At 39.7% G+C, this 27,583-nt stretch overlaps 1 protein-coding gene across 1 annotated transcript in view; it reads right to left on the bottom strand.

Moving 5' to 3' along the window:
* COG5 (component of oligomeric golgi complex 5) overlaps positions 1-27,583 on the bottom strand; it is a 498,415-nt gene that overhangs the window by 215,532 nt on the left and 255,300 nt on the right. Inside the window, exon 8 of the mRNA XM_063448101.1 lies at positions 278-443. Coding sequence (XP_063304171.1) covers positions 278-443 — 166 coding nt within the window. The remainder of the gene's footprint in view (positions 1-277; positions 444-27,583) is intronic.

Below are 27,583 nucleotides of genomic sequence, written 5' to 3'. Positions count from 1 at the left end.
AACACGGTTAGGTGAAATGTTTCTTTCTCAGTTTGCGAAAGGCATAAAAAAAAAAATATTCAATATGTTTTATTGAACAGGTTTCTTCTATGCAGATTATGACAACCTTTGGCAATACCACCTGCTTCACATTTCATGCTGAGAGCAGAAAATAATAAAAATATATTGTATATAAATAGAAAAGGCATACATTAGCAAGATAATCAGGATTTCTTCACAGTTGGCTATGGCGTGGAAACATAAAATTTGTGTTGAAATATTTAAATTGCTTACATACCTCTTTGGACTGCTTGCGATGTTTGAGTTAAAAACTTGATATCTAAGGCAGTGTTGATGTTTTCATCGAGGCTAGTACAATAACCATCCACAACAGTAGTAATGATCTCTTTCAACGCTCCTAAGTTGTAGAAAACTTGAAGTGCTGTGCCTACTTGAGTGGGGTTCTATGATCGGAAGAAAAGAACAAATAAAACATGAAGTGAGCTTAACGCTTGCATTCTTAATACATTAGGAAAACAAGAAGTGAAGTGGTTATGGTGCCAGTAGTTCTCTGATGCTTTTACACAGTAAGTAGTCAAACCATTTTAGTACGTTTTGCAACCTGTCTGGATGCCACTGGACATTTTGAACTGTAGGAAAAACTGGTTAGCTCTACATAGCATTGGCAATGAGCATTGGCAAAGCTTTACTTTGCAATGACATCAGGCTTTTTCTGCAAGAGAAAACTGGACGAGATGCAGATGCCCAGGGGTCCTAGAGAAGTTATCAAACCAGATTAAAATGGCGTTAGTAGTTAAAGGAGCACTATAGGGCAGTGATGGCAAACGTTTTTGAGCCTGAATGCCCAAACCACAATACATGCCAACTTGTTTTTCCTCAAAGTGCCAACGGCGATTAAACCTGAATACTGAGGTTTGAGTTTAGAAAAAACAACTCGTACAGTTGTCCGAACTAATTAACATCTTTTGTTTTAAAAGAAGAACAAAACAGAGAATTCAATTATACAAATTTTAAACAATGATATAAATAGATAAAATTAAGCTTATATTTATTAGTATCTCCAACAAATGCAATACATACACACCGACTGCTGAACATATTTACACACCGACACACACACAGACTGCTAAATACACACACAGACAGACTGCTAAATATATACACACAGTCCGCTGAATACACACACTGCTGAATACATACACTGAGCCCTGCCTGCAGCAGCTGAAGGAAATATTTCGACACTTTTGGGCAAGGCTGCAACAACGTGCAAAGACTGCATGGAGCAAGCTTCCGGAGGGAGCTGAGGGCAGCAAGAAACAGAGGGACATTAAATCACCTCCTAAAAATCAGTCTGAGCAGAAGTCTACCCGGCTACCTCCCCGTAAGTCTCAGATGCAATTTGGCGGCAACTTCACCTTACCACGACACTAATGGGCGCAGGAAACCAGCCTTCGAAGGCGGCAATCTGTCCCCAGAGCTTCCAGCTTTCCTAGGAAGAGACCATGCCAATGGGTAACATCCTTCAAGCCCAAGAAGCTGCAAAACTGGCTCATGAGTGGACCTGGTTCTAATGGAGCATACACTCCTGGAACCACGACAAGCCTGTATGTTGGAAGAAGGTGCTTTTGTGCAACATATCTCTTTTTGCCTTGCAAATAATTACTCTATCTGTTTAGATTTTCCATGGTGCAGCAACATATGGATAGGTCTAATTCCAGTGGTTTCATTTTATGTTTCTAACTCTAACATGCTATACAGTATTATTTTACTTTTGTTCTTCACTTACTATTATGCTATACCATGTTATATGCGCTCATATAACGTTTGTGCAGTTTTATCAGATGCCACACATTTGTTATGCTTGTACTATACTGTACTTATTGCTGCTGTTGTGCGCTCTAAGCCTATTTGTATTCGGATGCACACCAAAAATAAAGAATAAAAAAAATAAAAATTCTAATAAGTTATTTTGTATAAACAGAACTTAAATTACTTTGTTTACGGATATAAATATATGAATGCATTTTTTCCAATTTACTGCACTCGATCCTGCATTAAAGAAATAAATATTACAGTTATATATTTAAAATCATACGTAGGAATAAATGTGAATAATAATAAAAAAAAAAAATAAGTAACAATACATTTTCCATTCCATGTCAGACACTAGATACTTAGTATGCTATTTGTAAAAGTTTGTACATCTGGAATGTCATTAATCTGATAAGCACTAAACTAAGAAGAGCTATTTTCTAGGTCACTTGTTTATCTGTTTTCCCCGTGTTTAAAAATAAAAAAATATATCATTTTTTGCTAAAAGAGAAAGTAGTAACTCACTTCTCTACTGTAACTAGATATTTAGGGACACCTGGGCCTCGCATGGAACATAGATGGCTGTGGCACCCCAGATGTTTCTGATGAAAACTGGCTGGGCATTATAGGAAATGTAGTTCTGAAACATCTGACTTGTCAAATTTAATAGTCACTGCTATCTAAATGATAACACAATCGATATATTGAAAATTTATTTTGTAAAATGTGTACACGCAAATTCACGCAGGGTACAGCTCTCTAGCACATGTTAATTATAAAAAAAGTAACAGCATCACAAATGTAATCTCTAACATGAAATCATTGCAGTCAGTCAATCAACAAGACTTGTTTTGTGTGCCTAGCAGAAATTAACACTGTATTTTCCAACCAAAAATAATATTTTGCCAGAAAAATTATTTAGTTTCAAATCTCTTTGAAGACACATGGTAAAATCCAAACCTTGGTGACAAAATTGTAAAGTATTTTACAGATTACTGATACTTAATTGTAGTGTTGGATCAATTGTATTTGTTTGTCACTATTACCTATAAGTGCCTTGAAAGATTAGGCTTATATCAACATTTCAATGCTCAAAAGACTTGCATAGTAATCTATGTTTAAAAAAGACTAAAGTCCATCAAGTTCAGCATTTAAACTCATTCTTTTATCCATTTCCAAGTATGCTGCACAAAGGGAAAACAAAAACAATGTTATTTACTCCATAACAGCAATCTGATTTCTCCTTTGATCAACAACATATTAATGATATCCTTCAAGATTGTGTTTTTGCGGGAAAAAAAAAGCATCCAGGCCTTTTTTTTACAACAAATATAGAATCAGACAGGTCAACAACTTTAGGTAGGGAATCCCACATCTTTATTGTTCTTACTGTAGAACCCATTCCTCTGCTGTAAGTGAAAACACCTTTCTTCCAGTCTCAGTTGGTGACTTGTCTGTTGTATATCCCTGCTAATGAACAGGCTGGCACATAGCGGATTGAGCCTGTATATATTTGCATAGTGCTATAATATCCCCTCTGAGACACCTTATTCTAAAAATGAATTCTGTTTTCCTATCCTTTTCTCATAAGTAATGTTTTCCATCCCCTTACTTATTTTGTAGCTCGCCTGCACATTTTTTTCCAGTTCTGTCATTTCCTTCTTTAAAATGGGAGCCCAAGGAGGGCGGAGCCAACAGCCGACCGAAGCAGACGTGCATCACCAGAGCTCTGCATCCAAAAGCCTGAAAACCGCAAATTAACTGAGTATAACTCAACTATAACAACCTAAAATACAGCGCCACGAGATGGGAAAGAAATCCAGACACCAGAGGGTCGTAAAACCGGTGGGGACCCGAGATATCAGAGCACTTCTCCTCCGACCCGCCAAGGCCGCAGAAACTCCCGCGCCAAACCAAGATGGCGACTCGTCTTCAGCCTCCTCCGGAGAACAGATCCTCGACGAACTAGACGAATTCCCCGGCACAGGGGGCCTACACATCATATATTCAGACGAAGACAACAAATTGCCCTCCACTAAAGGAGACATAAAAGCCCTCCTAAGCAATATCCGCTCCCTCTTTGCGGCTGACATGGCGGTCCTGAGAGAAGAGATCCACACCGTGGAGGGGCGAGTAAAAAAGACAGAGGTGGACTCGCAGGGCCTTACCGCACGTTGCATACAATTAGAGGCTCAAAGCGCAGAGCTGCAGCGCACCCAGACCCTGCTCACCAACCACCTGGATGCGGTAGAGGACGGCACAGAAGCCGGAATCTAAAGATAAGAGGGGTCCCCGAAAATGTGACCCAAGATGACCTACAGGGATATATTGGACGACTCCTCACCCTACTACTCACGCCACAGCAGGCGAAGGCGACCCTTACAGACGGGATATACCGAATCCCGAGGGCCACTAGAGCCCCAGCGGACACCCCGAGAGATAATATCCAAACACGGACAGGTCAAGCAACCATCATGGCGGCGGTGAGGGGGAAAGCATCCCACCTCTTTGAGACAGCCAGCCTGTCATTCTTTCGGGACATATCTAGGCCTACGCTGCTGTGGAGAGGCCTCTTCAAATTTCTGACAGCCACTCTCCGCCAAAACCATACCGCTGGGCATTCCCCAGAAGCTTAATTATCACACACAAGGGCGCAACAACACGGGTCACTGACCCCTCGGAAATAGACTCAGTACTGGCAGCGCTGGGCCTACCGACCGCGACAGGAACAAGTTACAACCAAACAGAGGCCAAAGTCCCATCACACCTGGGATGTCGCAGTGAAAAACGCGGAAGCGGCTGTCAATGAGACAGCCACTAGAGGTTGGATTAACCCTATTATAAACATAGCAGTTTCTCTGAAACTGCTATGTTTATAGAAGAAAGGGATAATCCTAGCTGGACCTGGCACCCAGACCACTTCATTAAGCTGAAATGGTCTGGGTGCCTATAGTGGTCCTTTAAACTAGTGGCCTCCCACTCAAACTGTAAGTTGGGGTATTTCGAAGTGCTTGCCTAATGTGGCGTCAGCTTGGCTACTGCTTAGGGGTGGGCAGGGTAAGACTTCACAATTTAGGTGCTCTGCCTTAGGGGGGTGCATGTGTTGTCATGCTGTGCTGCTACTTGCGGAACAATTAAGTGGAAGGGATTAAATGATTAAGTGAGAGGGCTGCCTGTCGCTCTTTCTGCTGGGTAGGAGGCTGGGTTAGGGTCTCGGTATGAGCAGAGTGGAGGTGCGCTATGTTAAGCCGTAGGCTTCAGTTAAGTGGGTACTAATAATATATAAAATAGAGAGATAAAGAAATAAACAATATTTAAAAAAACAAAAAAACAAAAAAAATTATCAGACTAAATGTAAACGGTTTCTGCTTGGAAGCCGTGGTTCAATCCTTCGGTCAGGATTGCAATTAGATCAGTTTCAGTAATAGTAAGCTAACCCTTGGCATTAAGAGCTCTTGCGTCGTCTGTTGGAGAGAGAACTTTATGAGAACATTTTTAATATAAAATGGGAGAAAAACAAAAAATAACGTTCTGTCTTATTGTTATATCTTCAGCATAGCTAGGTGTCTAGAAGTGCAGGGAGCCAGACCAGTGGTTACATATACATGGTGGCTTTATAGAGATCGTAGCACGGTGAAGGAAGAAAGGAGCAAGAATCAAAGTATGTACAGTCTTAGCCATTTGGATGGAGCTTGGGTGTAGGTTGCTTGTCGACAGTAGGGATGAAGGGTTGAATGGCGTTGACATCCCAGTGATGTGTTCCTGGCGCGGGACATTGTTGCAGCTTAGTCGAGGTGAGGCCTAGGGCCTGTAGGAAGGTGTTAGAATCCACAATGTCCATGAGCCTGTGGGTCACTCCATTGTGAGTGGCTTGTAATGAATGAAGGTTACCCATCAGTAAGGGATATCTTTCTACCGTAAGATGGTGGTTACCGGTCAGAGCGTGCATTTCCAAAATGTGTGTGCGCTTCAAATTCGCATGTAGAGGTACCTCTCACCGCAGCCAGGACTGCCATTCTGTCCAATGAGGACACAAATTGCACAATGAGGTCTCCAATATCTAGGAAACCTTGTTCCTTAGTGTTATTCTGCTTCTTCAGTTTCTTTCCCATCAGATCACCGACAAGTGGCAGCATTTGAGGTCAATATCTGTGGCAAATCAGCCCGTATAAGACCTATTAGGTGCTTTGGCATACGGAGCTCGAGCTATACACTTCTTGTCAGGCAGCCTATAGCTCCGCCTCCAATATGTAATTTTATGACCGTAAATTATTTAACTTCCATCTTTGCTCATTTACAGAAAACATGAATATCTGCGCTGTAACATTAAAACTGGTCAGGCACATTCAGAGATAGGAAAACATTGCAATATTCCATAGCAAAAAAGTATATTTGAAGATCAGACTATAGCCATGGACATTTATCATTATTGGATGTTGCTTATAATGCACCATCACATTAAAGAACTACTATAACACAGTATTGGAGTAATCATTTTTGTTATTTATGTGCTGTTTTGCATAGTTTTCTTTAGCCTTCCCCCGCCCCATTTCTTAATCAAAAGAGCTAATAAAATGCTTAGAACTTACCTGAAAGCCAGTGCCAGGCCAAGTTCTCCTGCCACTCATCCATTGGCTGAGAGTGTCAGGTGACTATTCTCACAGAATTGGCATTAGACAGTCAAGAACTCTTGTTCCAGCATGGCTGATGATGCTACATAATTCTGCCACGGTTACACCTCCGGCAGCAAAAGGGTTACACTCTGTATATGCAGGATTTCACAGTGAAACGCTGCACATAAAGACTCTAGGCACCATGACCACTTCAAATCATGGACTGATGTGATATGCTTATCCTGATAAAAGTTTGGGGGACAAACTGAAACGTCGATTTTTATTTGAGCAATAAAAGTTAGGTTTTATTTGAGCAAAAAGTCCTTACAGTGCTATCTTATATAGGATGTTTACATTTTTATGCTGGTAAGCACCGGGCAGAATACAGTACATGGTGAGGAGTGCAGGGACCCTTGGTTCTTGACTTCTCTGCTGCATTTGACACTGTTGATCATGCTCTCCTTCTTCAAACTCTCCAATTACTCCGTCTCTGTGACTCTGTCCTCTCGTGGTTTTCCTCCTAACTCTCCCAATGCTCATTCAGTATCTCCTTTTCTAATGATACTTCCTCCCTTCATCCTGTCTCTGTTGGAGTCCCCCAAGGCTCTGTCCTTGGTCCCCTTTTTTTTTCTCTTTATACTGCCTCTCTTGGCAAACGTATTACCTAATTTGGATTTCACTACCACCTGTACGCTGATGACACCCAGATATATCTCTCCTCCCCAGACCTCTCCCCTGCAGTCCTGTAATGTGTCACTACATGCCTTTCTTCCATCTCTGACTGGATGTCCTCCACCTTTCTGAAACTCAATCTCTTGAAAACGGAGCTCCTTTCAAGTTAGTAGTATTCACATCACTCCATCCATGCAAGCGTGCTGTCTTGGCGTTATACTTGATTCTTGCCTCACCTTTGAGCCTAACATCCAGTGTGTTACTAAATCCTGTAGATTCCATCTTAAAAACATAGCCCGCATCCGCCTCTTTCTTACGCAAGATGCTACTAAGGAGCTTGTCGATGCTCTATTAATTTCTCGCATGGATTATTGTAACCCTCTCCTAATTGGTCATCCCAAAAGCCGTGCTGCCGCCAGACTGATTTTCCTCTCCAGTTGGTCCTCTCACACCTCACACCTCTGTCAGTCCTTACATTGGCTTTCTGTATCCTATAGGAGTCAATTCAAAGTACTAATCCATACCTATAAAGTATTGAACAAGTCTAGCCCCACTTATATCTCTTCACAGATAAATAGGTATGCCCCTTCTCGGTGTATCCGCTATGCCCATGACCTTCTCCTGTCCGCTGCTCGCACCCGTACGGCCAACTCATGCTTGCATGACTTCTCGCGTGAGGCTCCCTTCCTATGTAATAGCCTACCTACCACCATCAGACTTTTCCCTAGTCTTCAATCGTTTAAGAAGTGCCTTAAACCCATCTCTTCAGGAAAGCTTATTGCCTCCCAGAGTAACCTCTACCTCACATACCTCTAATCTCTACCAGCACTCTACTCTCTCCTCCAGCTCTGCTTCACTCCCACCTTATTTGATTGCTATCTTCTGTTCTCTTGTGTTCTATACCCCACCTCCTATAGACTGTAAGCTTGTTTGAGCAGGGTCCTCTTCAACCTATTGTTCCTGTAAGTTGATTTTGTAATTGTCCTACTTATAGTTACATCCCCCCCCTCTTATAATATTGTAAAGCGCTACGGAATCTGCTGGCGCTATATAAATGCCAATAATAATATTAATAATATATAATTATAACATATTTTTGTAAAGTGCTATGTTTTTATTGCAGAAATCCGGTTAACACCTTCTCAAAGTTAATGGAAAATTGCTTATTTCTGGGACAAATCCTTTTATGTGCTTACATTTGTTTTACGATTTGAAGCAGACATTGTTTGAGTATAATTCTGACATTTAGAAATCTCACTCACAAACATTTAGTAAGATCTTGTAAATGTTGGTCCATTTAATATGCAAGTGCTGCTTTTACCTTATGGGTAATTCCATTTTAAATCCAAATAAATTTAAAAAAGTTTACTAGTGATTGATGTTATTTTCAAAATGAAAGCTCTGTGATGTCACTTAAGGTTAAAATTCTTTCAGCTTTTTTATATTTTATAGTCTGATTTTAACACTCAATAAATTTTGTTAACAAAAATGAAGATAAATGTGTATAAATGCCACAACTGTGTAAATAAACAGAAAATGGCATATCCAAGTTGAAATGAACATGTTGACATTAGTTACGGTAAATTACAGCTGAATCGGGACTGCTACATTTACAAAAATGGCATATTTTATAAATGTTTGTGTCACTTTACCCCACTCCCTCTAGCATCTAAGCTCATTGAGAAGGGCCCTCAACCCCTCTGTTCCTGTGTGTCCAACTTGTCTGGTTACAACTACATGTCCGTTCGTCCACCCACTGTAAAGTACTGCGGAATTTGTTGGCGCTATATAAATAGTAACATAATAATACATCTACTTAATACTATTTTTCTCCTCTATATTTAACAAATGTGTATTCAGTGCTGCCAACGGCAAGTACAAACCGTAGTCAGATAAGAGGTCTATAAGGGGTCCTGTAAAGCTACGTGATCTTGTCGGGGAGATATAATTATCGTTCCTAGTTGGACTGCATTGAGGATCTTCAAAGGAGTAAGTGATTGATGCCATATCACTTCCTCCAAATTCTCTAAAGAAAGCTCTTTTAGCAAAACAAGAGTGACTAAAATCATGATGTGTTTCACGTTTTGTAAATTAGTGTGGGTATCTCACACTTTTTACTGTGTTTGTCTGTGTGTCTGGTAATGTGCATCTGTGGGTGTGTGTATCTGACAGAGTATACCTGGGTGTGAGTGTATTCTGCCAGTATTTGCCTGTCTAAGTGTTTCTCTATGGGCATGTATCGGTTTGTGTGTCTCTGTGTCTGGCTCCTCTACTATACAAATACTTATATAGCATGACTGTCATCTTACAGACTCTTTTACAGCTTACGGATAAGGAGCCAGAGCTAGGATTAGAAGACCTAACAAAGAAAGTTACCGTATGTCTGCATGTGGTCACCACCCAACGTGCTTTGTAATCTGTGCTTGCATGTTTTCTGTAACATTTAAAACTGGTCTAAGATTGCAGGGCCTAGATAGACAGGGGAACATGGAATAATTAGGGCAAGTATAAAAAAAGGAAAATGAATTCAATTACATACAAAGGCCTTTACAGGCTGAAAGAATTTTAACCTTAAGTGACATCACAGAGCTTTCCAATAGCCATTACACAATACGTTTCTAAAGAAGACTTTGTTTGTATTATACATTAATAGCTCGTTTGAGCAGCTTATCAACAAATTGTTCCTATAACATTTTGTAATCGTCACATTTATTGTTAAATTTCCCCCTCTGATAATATTGTAAAGCGCTGCAGAATAAGTTGGCGCTATATAAATGCCAACCATAATAATGATAATGGGTGTGGTAAAAAAACATGTATAAGTAAACCATCGTGCAACAAATGTACAAAACTTGGAACACCACATGATTCAGTCTCTCACTAGCCTTCATTTCAGGTTACAAAAAAAAGTGAGACGTGGGCTGTTAATCAATACCACAATCTGAGACCTCTAGGATTCCAGATATTTATATATAAAAGACATTGTGTCCACTAATGAGTTCTTTAAGGTCAACTCAATGCATCTGATCAATGTCTGTAATATATTATAAAAATAGGACAGTGGGATGCTGTAAATAATAATAAACAGCCAAAATTGGAAAGACGCAATACAGATTTTGTAGATACATAAATTACATTTTAGCTTCTCTCATATTATTATATTTATTTTCAAGCTAGATACATTTGTAAATCAAGGAATGTAGGATCATGTATAACATGCTCTTAAAAAACAGGTCATAAATTAAACTACACAAAGGACCTTAGCACCCATTGATTATAGGGAGTGCAAGTGAACTCTCCACATCCGATCTTAACCAGTACAATATACAATAATGCATGAGAACAGAGTCTCTGAAATACAAGTAATACCAGGCAGTTGAATAGATTACCTTTTATTTTTATTTTATTTTATTTTATCTTTATATTTTATATTATATTACTTTTTTCTCTCTTAACCTGGTTACACGTCATTTTGGAGCTGACTATTGTCTAAAGAATCCTAGGTGGGGATTATACCACCCACGCCATCATAGTGAGCAGTATATCCTGCTCACTCAAATGTGAGTACGTTCTCTATTTTTTAAGCCTTACTCTTATATTTTATATACAGTGAGCACTATATTTTATTTTTCCTTTACTTCGAGGAATTACCCACATCTATGTCCCGCCAGTGGGGGATAAACGCCACTGAATGCTGATTACACTTGAGCAAGTACATGCTCTTGCATAGGTGAGTGAAATACCTCCCCTACACCCATTTTACTTTATTTATGCCAATACAGTCTGCACTATTGGAGTCTCCCTGTCTTTCTATTTGCATGGTCATCATTGAGTCAAGATTGCCTATACCATAGAAGATCCAGCGTCTTATTTGACTACAGTATCAAGTTTCCATCAGTCTATTGGAATCCACTACATATTGGGACTATTACGCTTATCCTTATATTTATTTTATTGTATATTTATATGTGAGTAAATTTGTATTTATTTTTTATCTAAAAAAATAAATACAATTTTATCCTTAAATTGTACTATTTCTGTACAGCGCGACCTATTATTTTGTTTTTTCCATATTCTTTATTGAGGACATTAGAGGGAACCTCATACCCATAGGTTGCAGCTTCTTTCCTGTCTCTTCTCCTTTAGACCACCTAGCGCTGATCCTATACCCCCTTTTAGTTGAATAGATTAGTTGGAAGGAACTGTGAAAATTAAATATTGGGCAAGAAATGCAGTAAAACATGTCAGCTGCTTATAACTGATATTAAGACCGTATGAATAATTTACAGCAGGTACCCACTATAAAAATATGTACACATTTTTTATTCTTCTCTCATCAAATGCCCACAGACCTTGAGTTTTATTCTAACAACTATATTCACTACAGCTTATTATAGCGTTTACGGTGTGCCGTTTTTGTCAATCCTTTTTCACGTAGTTTGACTAAAAATAGAGGAATCTTGGAATCACACCATAAGAAGTTTAATTTTCCTCATTATGCATCCAAAATATTTGTATGCGTAAGCAGGAATCAGCTGTGCAAAACTGGCATTAGTTGGTTCAGTTCTGCGAACTGACACAGGTTCAGCAGCACCAAAGGAGTTAAAATGGTTGCACATTAGGAGCATGGACGTTTCCAATTTTCTTTCATACATCTAAAAATTGTTTGACAAAAGCTGTACAGCCAGCACCAAAGCACCATAACCACTTAATTTACAATACGTTGCAGTAGTTATCGTGCTTGGAGTGTCCCTTTAACTGTACAAGTGGCCATAGCTCTAGGGCAGCACGGTAAAATAAGCTTGGATGATAAAACATAGTGATAAAATATCTGTTGTTAGGTACACTAATAAAAAGAATGGGTCGCAGCTAAAGAGTAGTGTCTGATTCTCTTCTTAACCCCACAGCAATGTAATTAAATTACATAATCTGAATGTGATTCGCTGATTACTAGAGAAGGTTTTTAACTCATCTGTCATATGCAGATGCTGCATCTTAATGCTTGATATATATTCTACAGCAAAACTAAATAGATTATTACAGAATCTGTTAACTATCAACAAACAGCAATAAAACCCACAAATGAAATTACTGCCTGGTCTGCCACTAAAGGCTGCACTTAACAAAGCAATCATAATTGGATGGCAGACATGTCAAGTGGTCCTTGTTCAAAGTTCTAATCACCTTAAATACATTAGGACTCATTTATAGTTTTATACTGAAATAGAAGAAACTCGTTTTGGAACAAACAATTCACAAAAATGTAATGTAATGATGTGTAACAGTTATAAATGGGGTCATAGCTATAAGTAAGGGCATGTAAACACTAAGATCTACAGCTATTTATGCATTCAAGTTAGTGTTAAGAGCAAATGTATGGCAAAGTTATAAAAGTCAAGCAGTTAACATGGACTCCATTCAAATGTCCCTGGTGATCGCTCAGATTATAGAACTTAATCAGTAATTTATTTACACATATATTACCTGGATTTCTTACATTTCCAAGTACAATTGAGTTATTTATATTCATCAAACGGTGCCTGGGCCATAGTTATATGTGTATACTGTCACTGAGTTAAGCTGAGCAGAAGTAAATTAATCCCTAATGATTAAATTACATTAACTCTAAAAATTACATTAGTTTATGTGTTAAGCGACAACTGATTCTGCAGTACTGTACAATAGGTAACAGACTCTTATCTTTTTACTATTTTGGTTTGCTAGTTTTGCATATTTTGCCATTAACCCCTTAACGACCCTTTGATGGAAATTTTCCGTCAAGACAGACTTACCCTTAAGGACGCTTAACAGAATATTTCTGTCATTTGCTAAAGTTAAAGCCAGATCGCCATGATTGTGGCATTAACACTGTTGCTGGGTGCCTCGGCGTTTGAGGAAGACCAGCAACAGCCAATAGTGCTGTCCCAGTACATGTGATTGCTGTGACAGCCGGCCACAGCGATCACAGTGCTGCTGGGACTTCTGATCCGCCTCCCTCCACCTCTGTGTGTGTGGTGAAGTGGAGAGAGATGGATCGTGTGCAACTTTGTGTCCCTGATAGACACAAAAATGTTTTAAAGTATCAAAACCCCCTTAACCCGTTCCTGATTCAAAATTTACCAGGGATTAACCCTTTGATCACTGACAGCAGTGATCACAATAATGATCACAGTACTTTACTGTGATCAGAGGGTTTTTTATTGTTTGTTTTTTAACCCTAAGGGGTTAAATATATTTAATTTATTATTTTTTTACTCTTATTTTTAGTTATTTAGTTAGCTGGTGTGGATGGAAGCTAGGGGAAATTGGGGAATCTAGCATTAGGGTAGCTAGAAAGTTGAAAAGTTTTAGAATGTTTTAGAAAGCTTTTAAAAGTTTGTAAAAAGTGAAAAAAGTTTTTAAAAAGTTCTTAAAAGTTTAGAAAAGTGAACAAAAGGAAAAAAAGAGAAAAGTTGTTTAAGTCAAAGCATTTCTGCTTTGCTAGGTGTAAGCACTGTGTTTAGCTGTGATCTGATTTCTGTTTTTATCCGAAGGGGTTAATTTTTTTATTTATTTTTTGTAACTCTCAGGGGTTACACAGATTTGATTTATTGTTTTATTTGTTTTAATTAAGTTATTTAATTAGTTTGGGTGGGTGGAAGCTAGGAGGAATTAGGGAATCTAGTGTTAGGGTAGCTAGGGTTGAAAAGTTTTTGAAAGTTTTTAAAGAGTTTTAAAAAAGTGAAAAAAAGTTCAGAAAACAAAGAATATATAAAAAAAAGTTTAAAAACAAACAAACAAGAAAACAAACAAAAAAAAAAGAATACGTTATTTAGTTAAAGTTAATTTTAAGCTTTCAGCATGCTTAGAAGGTTTAGTGCTGAGGAGGCATATAATGTATTAGGGGCTGACTCAGGGGCAACTGACACTGCCTCAGAGAGTACAGCGAGTGACTATGTGCCAGACACAGATGAAGAAAGTGATGATTCCCCTGGCACTGATAACTGGGTGCCCCCTAACAATTTTGTACTCGACATTACTGTGTTCAATGCCACTCCTGGTATTCAGGAAGACGTGACCAGCTAAAGCTCCCAGGATTTTATGGAGCGGTTCCTTGGGGATGAATTTTTAGGGCAGATTGTTACACAGATAACAAATACCAAAACCAATGCAAGGTAACTGACAAGAAGAATACAAAGTAATAAATATCAAAAACCGGGCTGCATCACATACAGAAGAGCGACTTAATCATAATTGAAAATGCAAAATGGTATGTGAGCGCTCCAAATATAGAATAAAATAATGACCACTAAAGCACTGTACCCCAATCAATATATCAACAGAAACAAAACTGGATCTGGTAGCAACACAGGGTTAATATAAATGAATAAGTAAATTACATTAGTAATGTTGTTATATGTCAAATGTATAAAACATGATTTATTAAACAGAGACAATTTAGTAACATCAAATCAATATTGCAACAATAAAATGTATAAACCAACAACAAAATGTCCAGAGCAGATGTTTGAAAAATAGTAGACACATTGTGGGGCCCCCTTACACTGGTGAAATGGCCACTGGAGAAAAATTGTGCACATATAAAATAATAAAAAATATATAGTAAATAAAAATGATAAAAAATCCCCAGGCTCCTACACTATCCCTGCCGGGGGGAGCTCGTAAACCGCCCAAACTACCGGGTCTGGGCTCATGGGGTTGCAATGGGAATAACCCAGAGTAAAAAAAAAAAAAAAAAAAAAAAATATATATATATATGTTAAAAGGCCTGAACTTGTGGAGGCCTGAATTTGTGGGAGGAGTAAGTCCCCTACTTAAACTCCCAGCCCCTACTCACCTCTGCCTTTCAGCTGATTGTTTTGTCCCCATAGCAACCAGCACTTCCTGTCCAGCTTCCCTCCAGAATTTTTTCCTGTTTCCAGCAGTCAGACGTCCTGACCAGTCCTCCGCCCGTTTGAGGCCTTCCACTCGGTTCCCGGTCAAGGTACCCGGTTTCCGGTCACGAGACCGGCACGTTCACGTAAGTTAGGCGTAGGAAATAGCGCCCCGCTATTTCCCGCCGTTCGGGCCTAAAAACGTAGGGGTAGGCTCCCTCTATCATATTCGTACAAATACACGCTTTTTTAACCGATTTCAGTGTTCACGCCAAAACAGACGAACGCTCGGCACTTTATCACTGCTTTTACATATTCGTACGGAAACTACCGAATCTATTATTATTTATATACACAGTAATATTATTACGGGCATTCTCTTATTTCCGTTTGGTCACCCAGGACCAATCTATTTCGTACGATTAAAACACAAAAACACCTTGCTCTAAATCCATATTCGGCTAGTTCTTATTCAAATAGGCTACAGTATGCACTAAGTTCTATTTCACGAATTCTACTTTTCTTTACGTATATTCCCTGTTCGGTCATATTGCTACTGATACCTTTTTTGTCAGTTTGGGGATATAATTAGCTTGTTTAAAAATCTGCCTTGTGATTTTCTTTCTATGTTAACCCGTTAATTTGTTTTACTACTTTTTAAAATATCCACGTCTATCATAAACGTACGGTTTCTATACACTGTGGCAGGATGGCCAGGCTCGTCACAAACTTCAAATGCAACAGTCAGGATAAAATAGTACTGCAGTTTATTGTCACTTTCCACAATATATACAAGGTTGTGCTCTCCCACAAAATAAAACAAAAAGAAAATAAATCCTACTCCAACTTGGAGACTTACTAAACAACAGTGTTACTAACTATCCAACTGGCCAGCTAATCTAGTTCCCAGTTTTAAACAAAATGAAATACAGCACTTTAAGCAGGTTTCACACAGTACCTTTGTCTCAGGCTTAACTGCCTCCTCTCTCCCAGCTGTTAGACTCTCTGATATCTTCAGAGGCTAACCTTTTAAAACCCTAGTGCTGGTTAATTACATTCACCTGGTATATAACATTCAAGGGGTGACTCCCACCAATTAACCCCATCATGCTGGGAATAGAGCACTCCAATCTATTACTAACATAGAAAGCCTCTATGACCTTGCCACAACACATATTTACCTATTAAACACTTAATTTTGTCACATATACTAATAAATACTGTTTATAAACACAATATCCGGCACATAAACGTCTGTACTATTCATTTTCCATATAATCACGCTGTCACATATTTTTGGCTTTACAGACTGCATCGGTTTCTCGCTTTTTCTGCGCTAAAGTTGTTTATTTCAAGGTCTTTTATTACAGGAACAGGTATTGTATTTTATCACTTTGCATTATAAAGCCATAGGCCTAAAATGTTTACATATTGGGTTTTATTACTTACCTCCACACCTGTCGTTAACTATGGAATTTTTCTTCGGTTAACCCTTAGCTCCAGTATTATTCTAGGCTTCCCCCGGTTCTACACAGTTAAACCGTTTCGCATAACGTAATTTCTTTATGTCAAACCAAGGTATAGTTCACAACTCGTTTGTTAATACACCTCATATAAAACCTATCACGGTCTCAAGTTCATTACTACTTTTCCACAGGCTTACGCCCACGGTACGTTAATTCTTTACTATTATTTCTACTCAGACATACGGTCATACAGCCATCAGGCTCCGGAAAACACCAAAACCTGACCCGGTACTCGGCCATACCTTCAGGTACTTACGTCTATACCCAAATACGTCCAATCGTCACCCCAAAGCCTCATCCAGCCTTCTCACAAATATCTATTTCAGCCCAGTCACACACTTAAACCTTCCAGATCCCTCAATGCAGGATCTCACGTTGCGCCCCTAACAAACAACCTACTCCCAATTCAAATCATACGCCACCACGATACGCATAAATACGTCAACATCTGTCTTAAAGCCTCAGGACTCTTCCTCAAGGACCGCATAAGACGAGACTTACCACACTTATTACCACCAGAAGGTTCCAGATACCATTCGCAAGAAGTCAAGGTTAGTATCTACACAACATTCCAGTCCTCTCACCTTATCCTTAAATATACAATCGAACTGGCTACAGGGTCTAGGCTAATGCCTTAGCGCACCCTATCAGAAAACTCGTCCCAGCGAGGCCTTCCATCCCCCCCCCACCTCAACACGGAGGTACGGCCCCACGCCCAAATCAGTTACAAGCCTCGCATGCCCTACTACAGGGCGCTAGTCAGGGCCTCACCTGTCACGGCCACACGTTTTGATTTCTCTCTACTGTAACAGAGAGGCCAACATCCCGCCACCACGTCTGTGGCAACTACGTCATAAGCCAAATCATAGGTAGAGCCTCTCACCGCCACTTGGCATTAGCAGGGCCTCACCTATCCAAACATTCAACAGTTAAGTTTTTCGCTTTGGCATCTAGCATTACAGTCCAGTTCTTCCATATACACCACCCCACATACCCCGCCTACTTACCTTACGCCCCTTCTAATATATCTTTCACATAATCATTCCTTTTAGAATGTCCCAAGAACCTATTCCAACCAAAGAATTGACAGAAGAAACTCCATTCACGCCTACCAGACCCGGGTCTCCAGGCGAATCACTCACTCTTTCAACCCCCACGTCCTTGAGAGCATGGACTAGTCCCAAAATTACGGCCGAGCTTAGGCTCAGGGGAATCCCCTTTCCGGCCACAGCTAGGAAGGCTGAACTTTATAGGCTACTTACTCACCAAGCCCCCGAGCCCAGGCCAGGGACTAGCTCTCAAGGACAACCACCAAGCAACAGCACGGCCACCCAGGATACCCTGGCAGAGATCTTGGCCAATCTACAGACCCTCAATAGCAGGCTATCTAAGGTGGAAAGCGCCATCTCCTCCCCAGGTACTACCACGGTAGTCCCAGTCGCTTTCACGGCTGTACCTACTATACCAACATGCCCTCCTATACTCCCCCCTCCAGCACCGGGCACAGCCATTACACCATTTGAGTCACCAGCACACTCCGTCCCTGACTCTATCAGGAAAGATATCCTAGACGGGAAGGATGTGTGTCTGGTGTTCTTGCTCATAGCCTCACAGGATGTACTTGAGAACAAGGCATTCAATTATGGTGATATCTCTGTGGTGCTCAAGACAAGGGATTCCAGGCTTAATCATCTGGTGGATTATCTCACCACAGGGTTCACTAAAGGGTTTCTCACGGGTATTGTAGCCATTCCCCCAGGTACACTAGAATGCCCTAATCTCCAGTCAGCACGTTTAGACCCAGTCTCCATAGACACTCTCATTGCCTCTGAAATCACCAACGGTTTCATGATCGGCCCCTTCACCTCTTCACCATTCTCCTCCTGGCACACTAACCCCATTGGTATTGCTATTCACAAATATTCTAATAAAAAAAAAAAAAAAAAAGTCTAATTATTGATTTATCGGCACCGCACTCCTCTTTTGTTCCAAGCATAAACGCACTCATTCCAGCAGACAAATTCTCACTTCAGTACGTAACCATCGACGACGCCATACAGTCCATCATATCGTCTGGTAATCGAGCCTGGCTTAGCAAAACGGACATCACAAACGCGTTTAAATTACTACCCATGCACCCCTCACTCTGGCACTTACACGGTGTTAAATGGCGAGGGAAATATTACTTCTCTACACGACTCACTTTCGGTTCTCGAAGCAGCCCCAAACTGTTCGACATTTTCGCAGAGTCACTATGCTGGCTGCTTCTGAACGTCACCAGGTGTCACTCCGTTATCCACTACCTCGACGACTTTTTACTAATAGAGCCAGGGTCACCTTCACCCACAGCAATCAGAAGCACTACTGCACTATTTTCCACACTTGGAGTCCCTTTGTCCACAGCCAAAACTATAGGCCCCACAACTAAATTGACCTTTCTGGGGATAGAACTGGACTCGGTTAACCTCAGAGCTAGCCTCCCCCACGACAAACTGTCACGTTTGAGAGGGGAGATGACTTGTTCCTGCGGAATGATGTTTGCACTAGAAAAGAACTTCAGTCCCTTCTCGGATCCCTGAATTTTGCGATGCGCATCATTCCGTAGGGAAGGTCTTTCATATCCAGACTCCTTTGCCTGCTGCACGGAGTTCCGGACTCTGGCACAGTTTCTTTGGACCCCCACGCCAAGGCAGACTTAGCTATGTGGGGGAAGTTTTTGAAGGACTGGAATGGAATCTCCATGTTTATTCCCCCTCTCTCCACCTCTTCACCCATCATCCACACAGACGCAGCAGCCAATACCGGTTTTGCAGCCATTTTTGGGAACCACTGGTTCAGGGGCCATTGGCCCACTGATACGGATGCCTTGCCAGGATTCAGAGAGACCTCAGCACTATTTGAAATTTATCCCATTGTGGCGGCCGCACACACCTGGGGTCATCTCTGGTCTGGAAAGGCAGTCAAATGCTACTCTGATAACTCGGCAGCTTGTGAAATCGTGAACAAAGGGCGATCATCTTCCCTGACCATCATGCGGCTGATTCGCAAGCTGACCTGGTTGGCAGCATCCGGCCAGTTTCACTTAGTTTGTTTTCACATCCCGGGTATTCACAACACGGCCGCTGACGCTCTTTCTCGTTCTCAATTTCAGGCATTTTCTCAGGCACTCCCAACGGCTCACCTACAACCATCCAGGACACCACGGTTCCACGATCTAATCCTGGATTAAGCACACTCTTGAACCACGCTAGAGCACTCACTCACCAAGCATTATCACCAAACACGGCTATCACTTACAATAGGGCTCTTAATATATTTAATAAATTCACAGCAGAGTTCGGTTTACAAGGTGACTTCTCTATTCAAACCATGGTGGCTTTTGCCTCTTTTTTTCCACCTACACCTTAAACTATCTCACAACACCATTAAACTATATCTCACGGGGGTCCAGCAACACAGCTTCACCTTTTTTTTCCTAACACACCTTTCCTGTCTTCATACTGCGTCAAAAAGGTTTTGAAAGGAATATCAAAGGTTTCACCTCCACTCTCTACCATTAGATTACCTATAGATGGGCCTATCTTCAGGTCACTTAGCAATCTCCTTGACACAGCCCCATTCGACATCGGCACAAATACGGTGATCAAATCTGCTTTATATCTCGCTTTCTACGGTTTTCTCAGACCTAGAGAGTTCACCGTAATTTTTCAAGGAGATACGAAGCTAAGACTTAAAATATCACACCTCACTAAAATAGAGGATCACTACCAACTTTCGATCCCTACAACTAAAACCAACCGGTCACTACACCCTACTATAATTCCTCTCTTCCCTACTGATAATGCCTGGTGTCCGGTAAAAGTACTAGACCACCTACGGTCAACTCTGCACGGTCACCTACTGGACTCTCCGCTCTTAACACTACAAGGGCACCCGTTAACCACAGCAAAATTGATGGTTCATATCAGAATTCTGTTATCTAAGCTCGGACACAACCCGATTGCATTCTCTAGGCACTCCTTCTGTATAAGAGCCACCTCTGCAGCCTCTAGCACTAACACACCGGTCCATATCATCAAGAGACTGGGGCGGTGGAAATCCTCCATATATACTGCATATATTCCACAGCCGGAGAAAGAGCTTCGCCAAGCTTTCAGCAACTTGGTTTTGTAAAAAATGCAATTAAGTGTGTATTTCTCGAATTTATCTTTTTGCCCTCTTTTATTTACAGGTCCACTCGTACGTTGGTTTCGGCACACCACAACCAACTTTGCTCACAGTTACTATCCATTACGTATTTAAATTCCGAGCACAAGTTAAAAGGCCTGAACTTGTGGAGGCCTGAATTTGTGGGAGGAGTAAGTCCCCTACTTAAACTCCCAGCCCCTACTCACCTCTGCCTTTCAGCTGATTGTTCCCACCCACCTACACCCTGTTATAATTACATTCTCCTTGGTGGGCCCTCTTTTATTTACAGGCCCACTCGTACGTTGGTTTCGGCACACCACAACCAACTTTGCTCACAGTTACTATCCATTACGTATTTAAATTCCGAGCACAAATATATATATATATATATATATATATATATATATATAAATACTCTGGGGATCAGCCAGAATTAATGACTTCAGTAACTGTATTTACCAATATTCCAAATTTTAGGGGTTATACTTTTTGACAGGGTGAAGTTAGCCTTTATTTAATATAAATGTGTACATCCATGTATTATATATTTATTATTTTTTATTCATTTGTATATTGTGCAGAATTAATAATGATTCCAATAACTCTGAAAGTTGTATCTTTATTATCATTTGTATACTCTTTTAATAAATTTTCTTACGTAATTAATTAATTATGACCACTTTAAGAGAGGGTATATATACCCAGTCCTGTGATAGTAGAATTTTGTCTTGAGAAAGTCCTCTAGCAAGGATGAAACGCGTAGACATTCTTCTATCCATTACTCTGTGCTGTACCTCCTTTCCGGTCCGGTAGTGATTTGTGGTAGCTGTTGTGATTGGATCGTTAGTCCCTGCACATCTCGTGTCCAGGGGTTGGTGTGCTCCCATCACCTCACTCGAAGGTCGGGCGAACCGGGTAAGTTGCTCTGGCTGATCCCCAGAGTATATTTATATATATATATATATATATATATATATATATTTTTTTTTTTTACTCTGGGTTATTCCCATTGCAACCCCATGAGCCCAGACCCGGTAGTTTGGCCGGTTTACGAGCTCCCCCCAGCAGGGATAGTGTACGAGCCTGGGGATTTTTTATCATTTTTATTTACTATATATTTTCTATTATTTTATATGTGCACAATTTTTCTCCAGTGGCCATTTCACCAGTGTAAGGGGGCCCCACACTGTGTCTACTATTTTTCAAACATCTGCTCTGGACATTTTGTTGCTGGTTTATACATTTTATTGTTGCAATATTGATTTGATGTTACTATATTGTCTCTATGTTTAATAAATCATGTTTTATACATTTGACATATAACAACATTACTAATGTAATTTACTTATTCATTTATATTAACCCTGTGTTGCTACCAGATCCAGTTTCGTTTCTGTTGATATATTGATTGGAGTACAGTGCTTTAGTGGTCATTATTTTATTCTATATTTGGAGCGCTCACATACCATTTCGTATTTTCAGATTGTTACACAGACAAATCTTTATGCAGGGCAGTATCTGGCACAAAATGCAGCAAGTCACCTTGCCACAAAAGGTAGCTGGTACCCTACCAGTGTGCCAGAATTAAAACAGTCCTGGGCACTAACCATGCTAATGGGCACTATAAAAAAGCCCAGCATCCGAATGTATTGGTCCAAAAACCCAGCATGCAATACCCCCATTTTCTCTCAGACCATGAGTAGGCCCAGATATGAATCAATACTGCGTTTTTTGCACTTTAATGACAATTCAAACTGCCACCCAAGAGATCATCCGCAGTATGATAAACTATATAAATTCCTCCCCCTAATTAACCACGTTAATGAAGAATTTGGCATAATTTATACTCCCCCCCCCAAAAAATATATGTATAGACAAGTCCCTCATGAAGTATAAAGGTAAACTGGGGTTCAAACAATACATCCCAGCATGGCATCAAGCTATACAAGTTATGTGAGAGTGGCAGTGGTAAGGTTATACCTTCATGAAGGTATATGAAGGTAAAGATAGCCACCGGGATTCCCCAGGTTGCCCTGATGTAGTTGGAACTAGCGGAAAAATAGTTTGGGATCTAATGAACCCGCTACTGAACAAGGGGTACCACCTCTACATTGATAATTATTACAATAGCATAATCCTCCAAAAAAGGCTATTTTGTTTTGAAACTGTGGTCTGCGGCACTATCCGCAAGACACGCACTGGCTTCCCCAAGGCTCTGGCAGAGAAAAAAATGTAAAAGGGGTAAACAGCTGCTCTCTGCCAGGACGAACTGGCTCTGAAATACAGAGACAAAAAGGAGGTGTTCATACTGACTACCATGCACAGTGAACACACGCAGGGTCGCAGTCCGTGGCAGACAGGAAACAAGACGGCTGCCTGTCTGCATTAAGCAATATAATGAACACATGGGGGGAGTTGACCTGTCTGATCAACTGCTGCAGTCATATCTGATGAGAAAGACAAGGGCCTGGTATAAGAAAGTGGGCATTTATGTAATGCAAATGACTACTCACAATGCATTCATCCTTTTCAGAAAAGCAAATCCTCAGCTCAAATGTAATTTTCTTACATTTCAGTTTCAGTTCATTTCTGTGCTGCTCACTGAGTGCCACAGTGGGGAGCCATCAGCAGGGTCTAGCAGCAGAGGTATTCAGACAGGTCACTTCTGCTTTCGGATAGCACCGAACCCCCCAAAAAAAGACCCCTCAGAAAAGGCGCAGGGTGTGTTATCAGAAGAGCATGCGAACAGAGACCAGTTTTTACTGCCCTGATTGTCCCTCAAAGCCCAGCCTTTGTGTTGGGAACTGCTTTAAAATATTTCATACTCAGGGCCAATAAATTCTCAACACAATTAATATTTTTGTTCTGTTATCTGACCGCTGACTAAATATATATATATATTTTTTATTTTTATTTAGTTAACTGGGGTGGATGATAGTTCATGGGAAATTGGGGAGTGTAGTGCATATGCTAGGAGTAAAAACATTTATTACAAAATAGTTTAAAGTTCTTGTGTAAACAGTTCAAAATGCTTAGGAAACTGAAAAAACACAATTTACTACAATATTTAGCAGAGATTGGTGGTAAAATGGGTATGAAAAAAAGTGTCAAAATACCCTTAGATACAGTTGCAAGAAAAAGTATGTGAACCTTTTTCCACCTGCACTGTGAATGTTTACATGGTGTGTTCAATAAAAACATGGCAACATTTCCTTCTTTGTGTGTTATTAGTTTAAGCAGACTGTGATGGTCTATTGTTGTGACTTAGATGATGATCAGATCACATTTTATGACCAATTTGTGCAGAAATCCATATCGTTCCAAAGGGTTCACAAACTTTTTCTTGCAACTGTAAATAGCCCGTGATGTCTTCTTTATATAAATATATACTTTTGTGTAGCAATTTTTTTTCTGTGATGGCTATCAAACTTACAAGTCAAACATACCAACTTCTAAAATTATTTCACATTGACATTTTATATTATTCCTTGTATTTTGTGACCTGTAACTTTTCATTGCAATTTTATATTACTCCATGTATTTTGTGACCTGTAACTTTTAAAATAAGCTGAAATCTGATACATATTATGCACCTTGTAAATCATGACACATAAATGAATTTATTTTCAATTACTTTTCCTAAGCTGGATATATGATGAACACACTATTATTGCCAAAACTGTGGAGGGAAAAAATTGTTTTCTATTTTTTTAATAATAAATCAGATTTTATATATGTATATGTCACATCACATTAAAGCCCATTTTGTCATTTAAAAAACGATATATAATATGTGTTGATGCAATAAATGAGAGAGATGCAAATTGCAGTTGAACACAAACAGCAAAAAATGCAAAAATACCTTGTGTCTTTAAGGGTATGTACTGCTTCTGAAGCTGCATCCTTAAAGGGTTAAAAATATCACCTATATAAATCCCCTTAAAATAAGCCACCTAACCAAAATATGTCTCCACAGGGAAAAACGCTTTGAGCCACTTGTTTCAATTTAAAAAAAAAACGTAAACTAAAAATAACAAAACATAAATGTGGGGCACTAGGATTTATCCAAGAAGGAAGACTCCAGATGACAATCTTAAAACATAATATTTCTAAACTCCATTTAAATCCGCTTATTGTTTGCACTGCATGTCGAAAATATATTTAAATAATCCTGCTGATTCCACAGACAGAGAATGAACACCAAAGATTATCACAAGAATAGTGAGCAAGAGAACATTGCACAGAACCTAAATTCAATGGATAACAGTAGTATGTGACACATTATATAGTTGTTCATATTATTTCGTTCATATCCTATACACTCCTATAACATAACACTGATACAAAGTACAAATAGATATTTCCCTAACATTCCTGAATGGATCTTAGATACCATCATGGAAATAAGTTAACCAGCAGGTGTCAGCTCATACAGAGTAAATCCTAGAGATTTGCCATACACAAGGGGTAATCCTTAGACGAGCATCTTTTTTTAATTATTTATTTCACTTGTTTGCATTAAAATAAGAGGAAAACCTCTTAAGGGACCACTATAGTGCCAGGAAAACATACTTGTTTTCCTGGCACTATAGTGCCCTGAGGGTGTCCCCACCTTCAGGGTCCCACTCCGTGGCGCTGAAGGGGGAGGAAGGGGTTAATCCCTTACCTCTTTTCCAGCGCCGGGCTCCCTCGCATTCTCAATGCTTTCCTGTGGACGGCAGCGTCTTCTCACTGTGAAAATCACAGTGAGAACCGCGGAAGCACCTCTGGCGGTGGTCAATGAGACAGCCACTAGAGGCTAGATTAACCTTAAAGTAAACATAGCAGTTTCTCTGAAACTGCTAAGTTTACAGCAAAAATGGTTAAACCTAGCTGGACCTGGCACCCAGACCACTTCATTAAGCTGAAGTGGTCTGGGTGCCTATAGTGGTCCTTTAACATACAGCGGAGTGTTCTACAACCTACATGTGGAAGAAAAGAGGAAGTGACACCAGTTGGGTACACATCAATGAATATAACTTCACTTCTGTCCTTAAGAGGGATTCAGGGATACATGCAAGTTACAAACCAACAGATTAAAGCAGGGGTCTGAAAGTCAATTTACTTAAGGGCCACTGGACAAGTCATTAGCTTTCAAGGGCCCAGAGACCTGTACTTTCAGATACACATAAATATTTTTAAAGTTTTTATTTTTATGAGTGCCTTTTCACTTTTCCTTTAATATTGTTTTTTAGCTTGTTTACTATTTGATTGTTAAATAAAGATCAGCCTCTGAACATATTTAGATGTGCGGTGGTTCCAGTATTTGGTACAGCTAAGGTAAATAGTGTGAATAAACCCTACCAAGTAGCATCCTTTATACCACAGCAGATAAGTGGTTTCCTAATCAACTATTTGCAACTATCATCACACAAAAACATAGCCTTTTGTCGTAAAGGGCCAGTTTGAAAACACATATTGCAACTAAGTTTAATCAGCTAGGCAAATTAATATTAAACTCCTTAAAAGATTTGTTATGCATTGTCGATTCATTATGAATGTCGAACTCTAATTGGAAGAAAAATGTAGATCAAGTTCTTTGCAGGTCCAAATAAAATCTATAAAGCTAGTTTAAGTACTAGGAAAAAAGTAATAAATATTTAACAATGTTCTTAAATGAGTTTGAGGATTAGAACCTTTGCTAACCCGATTACCATTTGATCCACTAAGCCTTCTTTCCAAGAAAAAAACAAAATGAAAACAAAAACAAAAACACACCAAACAATAGAACTTATTGAAGCTTTCCTGAGTAGCTAAAAAAATAAATAAAATAATCAATTTGATTAGTATTCCCTGCTATTTTAGAGACCATGTATGCTCACTGTACACAGCTCCATTATTTCCTAGTAGACTCAGTGCTAGGCAGGGACCTAGGTAACATGCAATCCACTGTAAACCGGTTTTCCCCATTAACAGGAAAGAACCTTGGGGTACTACTACCATCATGACCACTTCCATTGCAGCCTTCATTTCTCAGAACAAGAATAGCCTGGCGAATGTCAGAAGAAAAATCCCACAATTGCATATACGCCAAACACTCAACTAGTGAAATAAAGATCGGTTTTATTGCTTCTTTAATCATTACAACAGTTTTCAGCTGTACTAACAGAATTGCAAAAAGATTTTCTAATGATTAAAGGACACTTTTATTTAAACGATAAACTGTGATTAGCAAACACAATGTGTCATTGGAACACAAGACAAATGGATGCTGATAACGGGCCTCTGTATGCCTTTGTAGACTTTCCACTAAAATCAAGTTTTTTCTAGCTTCTGAAATTTAACCTTCAGGAAGTGTGAAGTGCCGCCGGGCAGGGGCGCCAATGATTGGCTGAGAGCGATCAGCTAACGCTCTCAGTCAACCAGTGACTCCCCATTTACAAAATTAACTTTTTTTTGTGAATAGTGAATCACAGATTGATATTGCCACTGGAGGAAACTTCAAGAGGTAAGAGTCCCCCCCAGGCGGCCTCCTAGCACCATAACAACTTAATTTGCATAAAGTTGTTATGGTGCCCTAACTGTCCCTTTGATGAACTCAAATATCTGCTTTTCATTGAAAAACATGACATTTTGAGGTGAAGTGACCCCAACATATATATATATGTTATATATACATATATACACACACACACACATATGTGTATGGTGTTTCGAACTAAAATATTTCACATATACTACTTTGTATATTTATTATATAAATATTATACTACTTTGTGTATTTACTTACATAATTGATCTCTCTAAAAAAATACTTGAGTTCAGCGATCATGTTACTTTTATAACCTGTGCATATTTTTAAACTTTCATTTGGGGACATGAAGGGGACATGTGCCGGTTGTTAAATATGTAGGGATTA

The sequence above is a fragment of the Pelobates fuscus genome, chromosome 3, assembly GCF_036172605.1.
Source record: "Pelobates fuscus isolate aPelFus1 chromosome 3, aPelFus1.pri, whole genome shotgun sequence".
Classification (NCBI taxonomy): Eukaryota; Metazoa; Chordata; class Amphibia; order Anura; family Pelobatidae; genus Pelobates; species Pelobates fuscus.
Note: the sequence above shows the minus strand (reverse complement) of the source record. Positions and strands in the feature narration are given on the sequence as shown.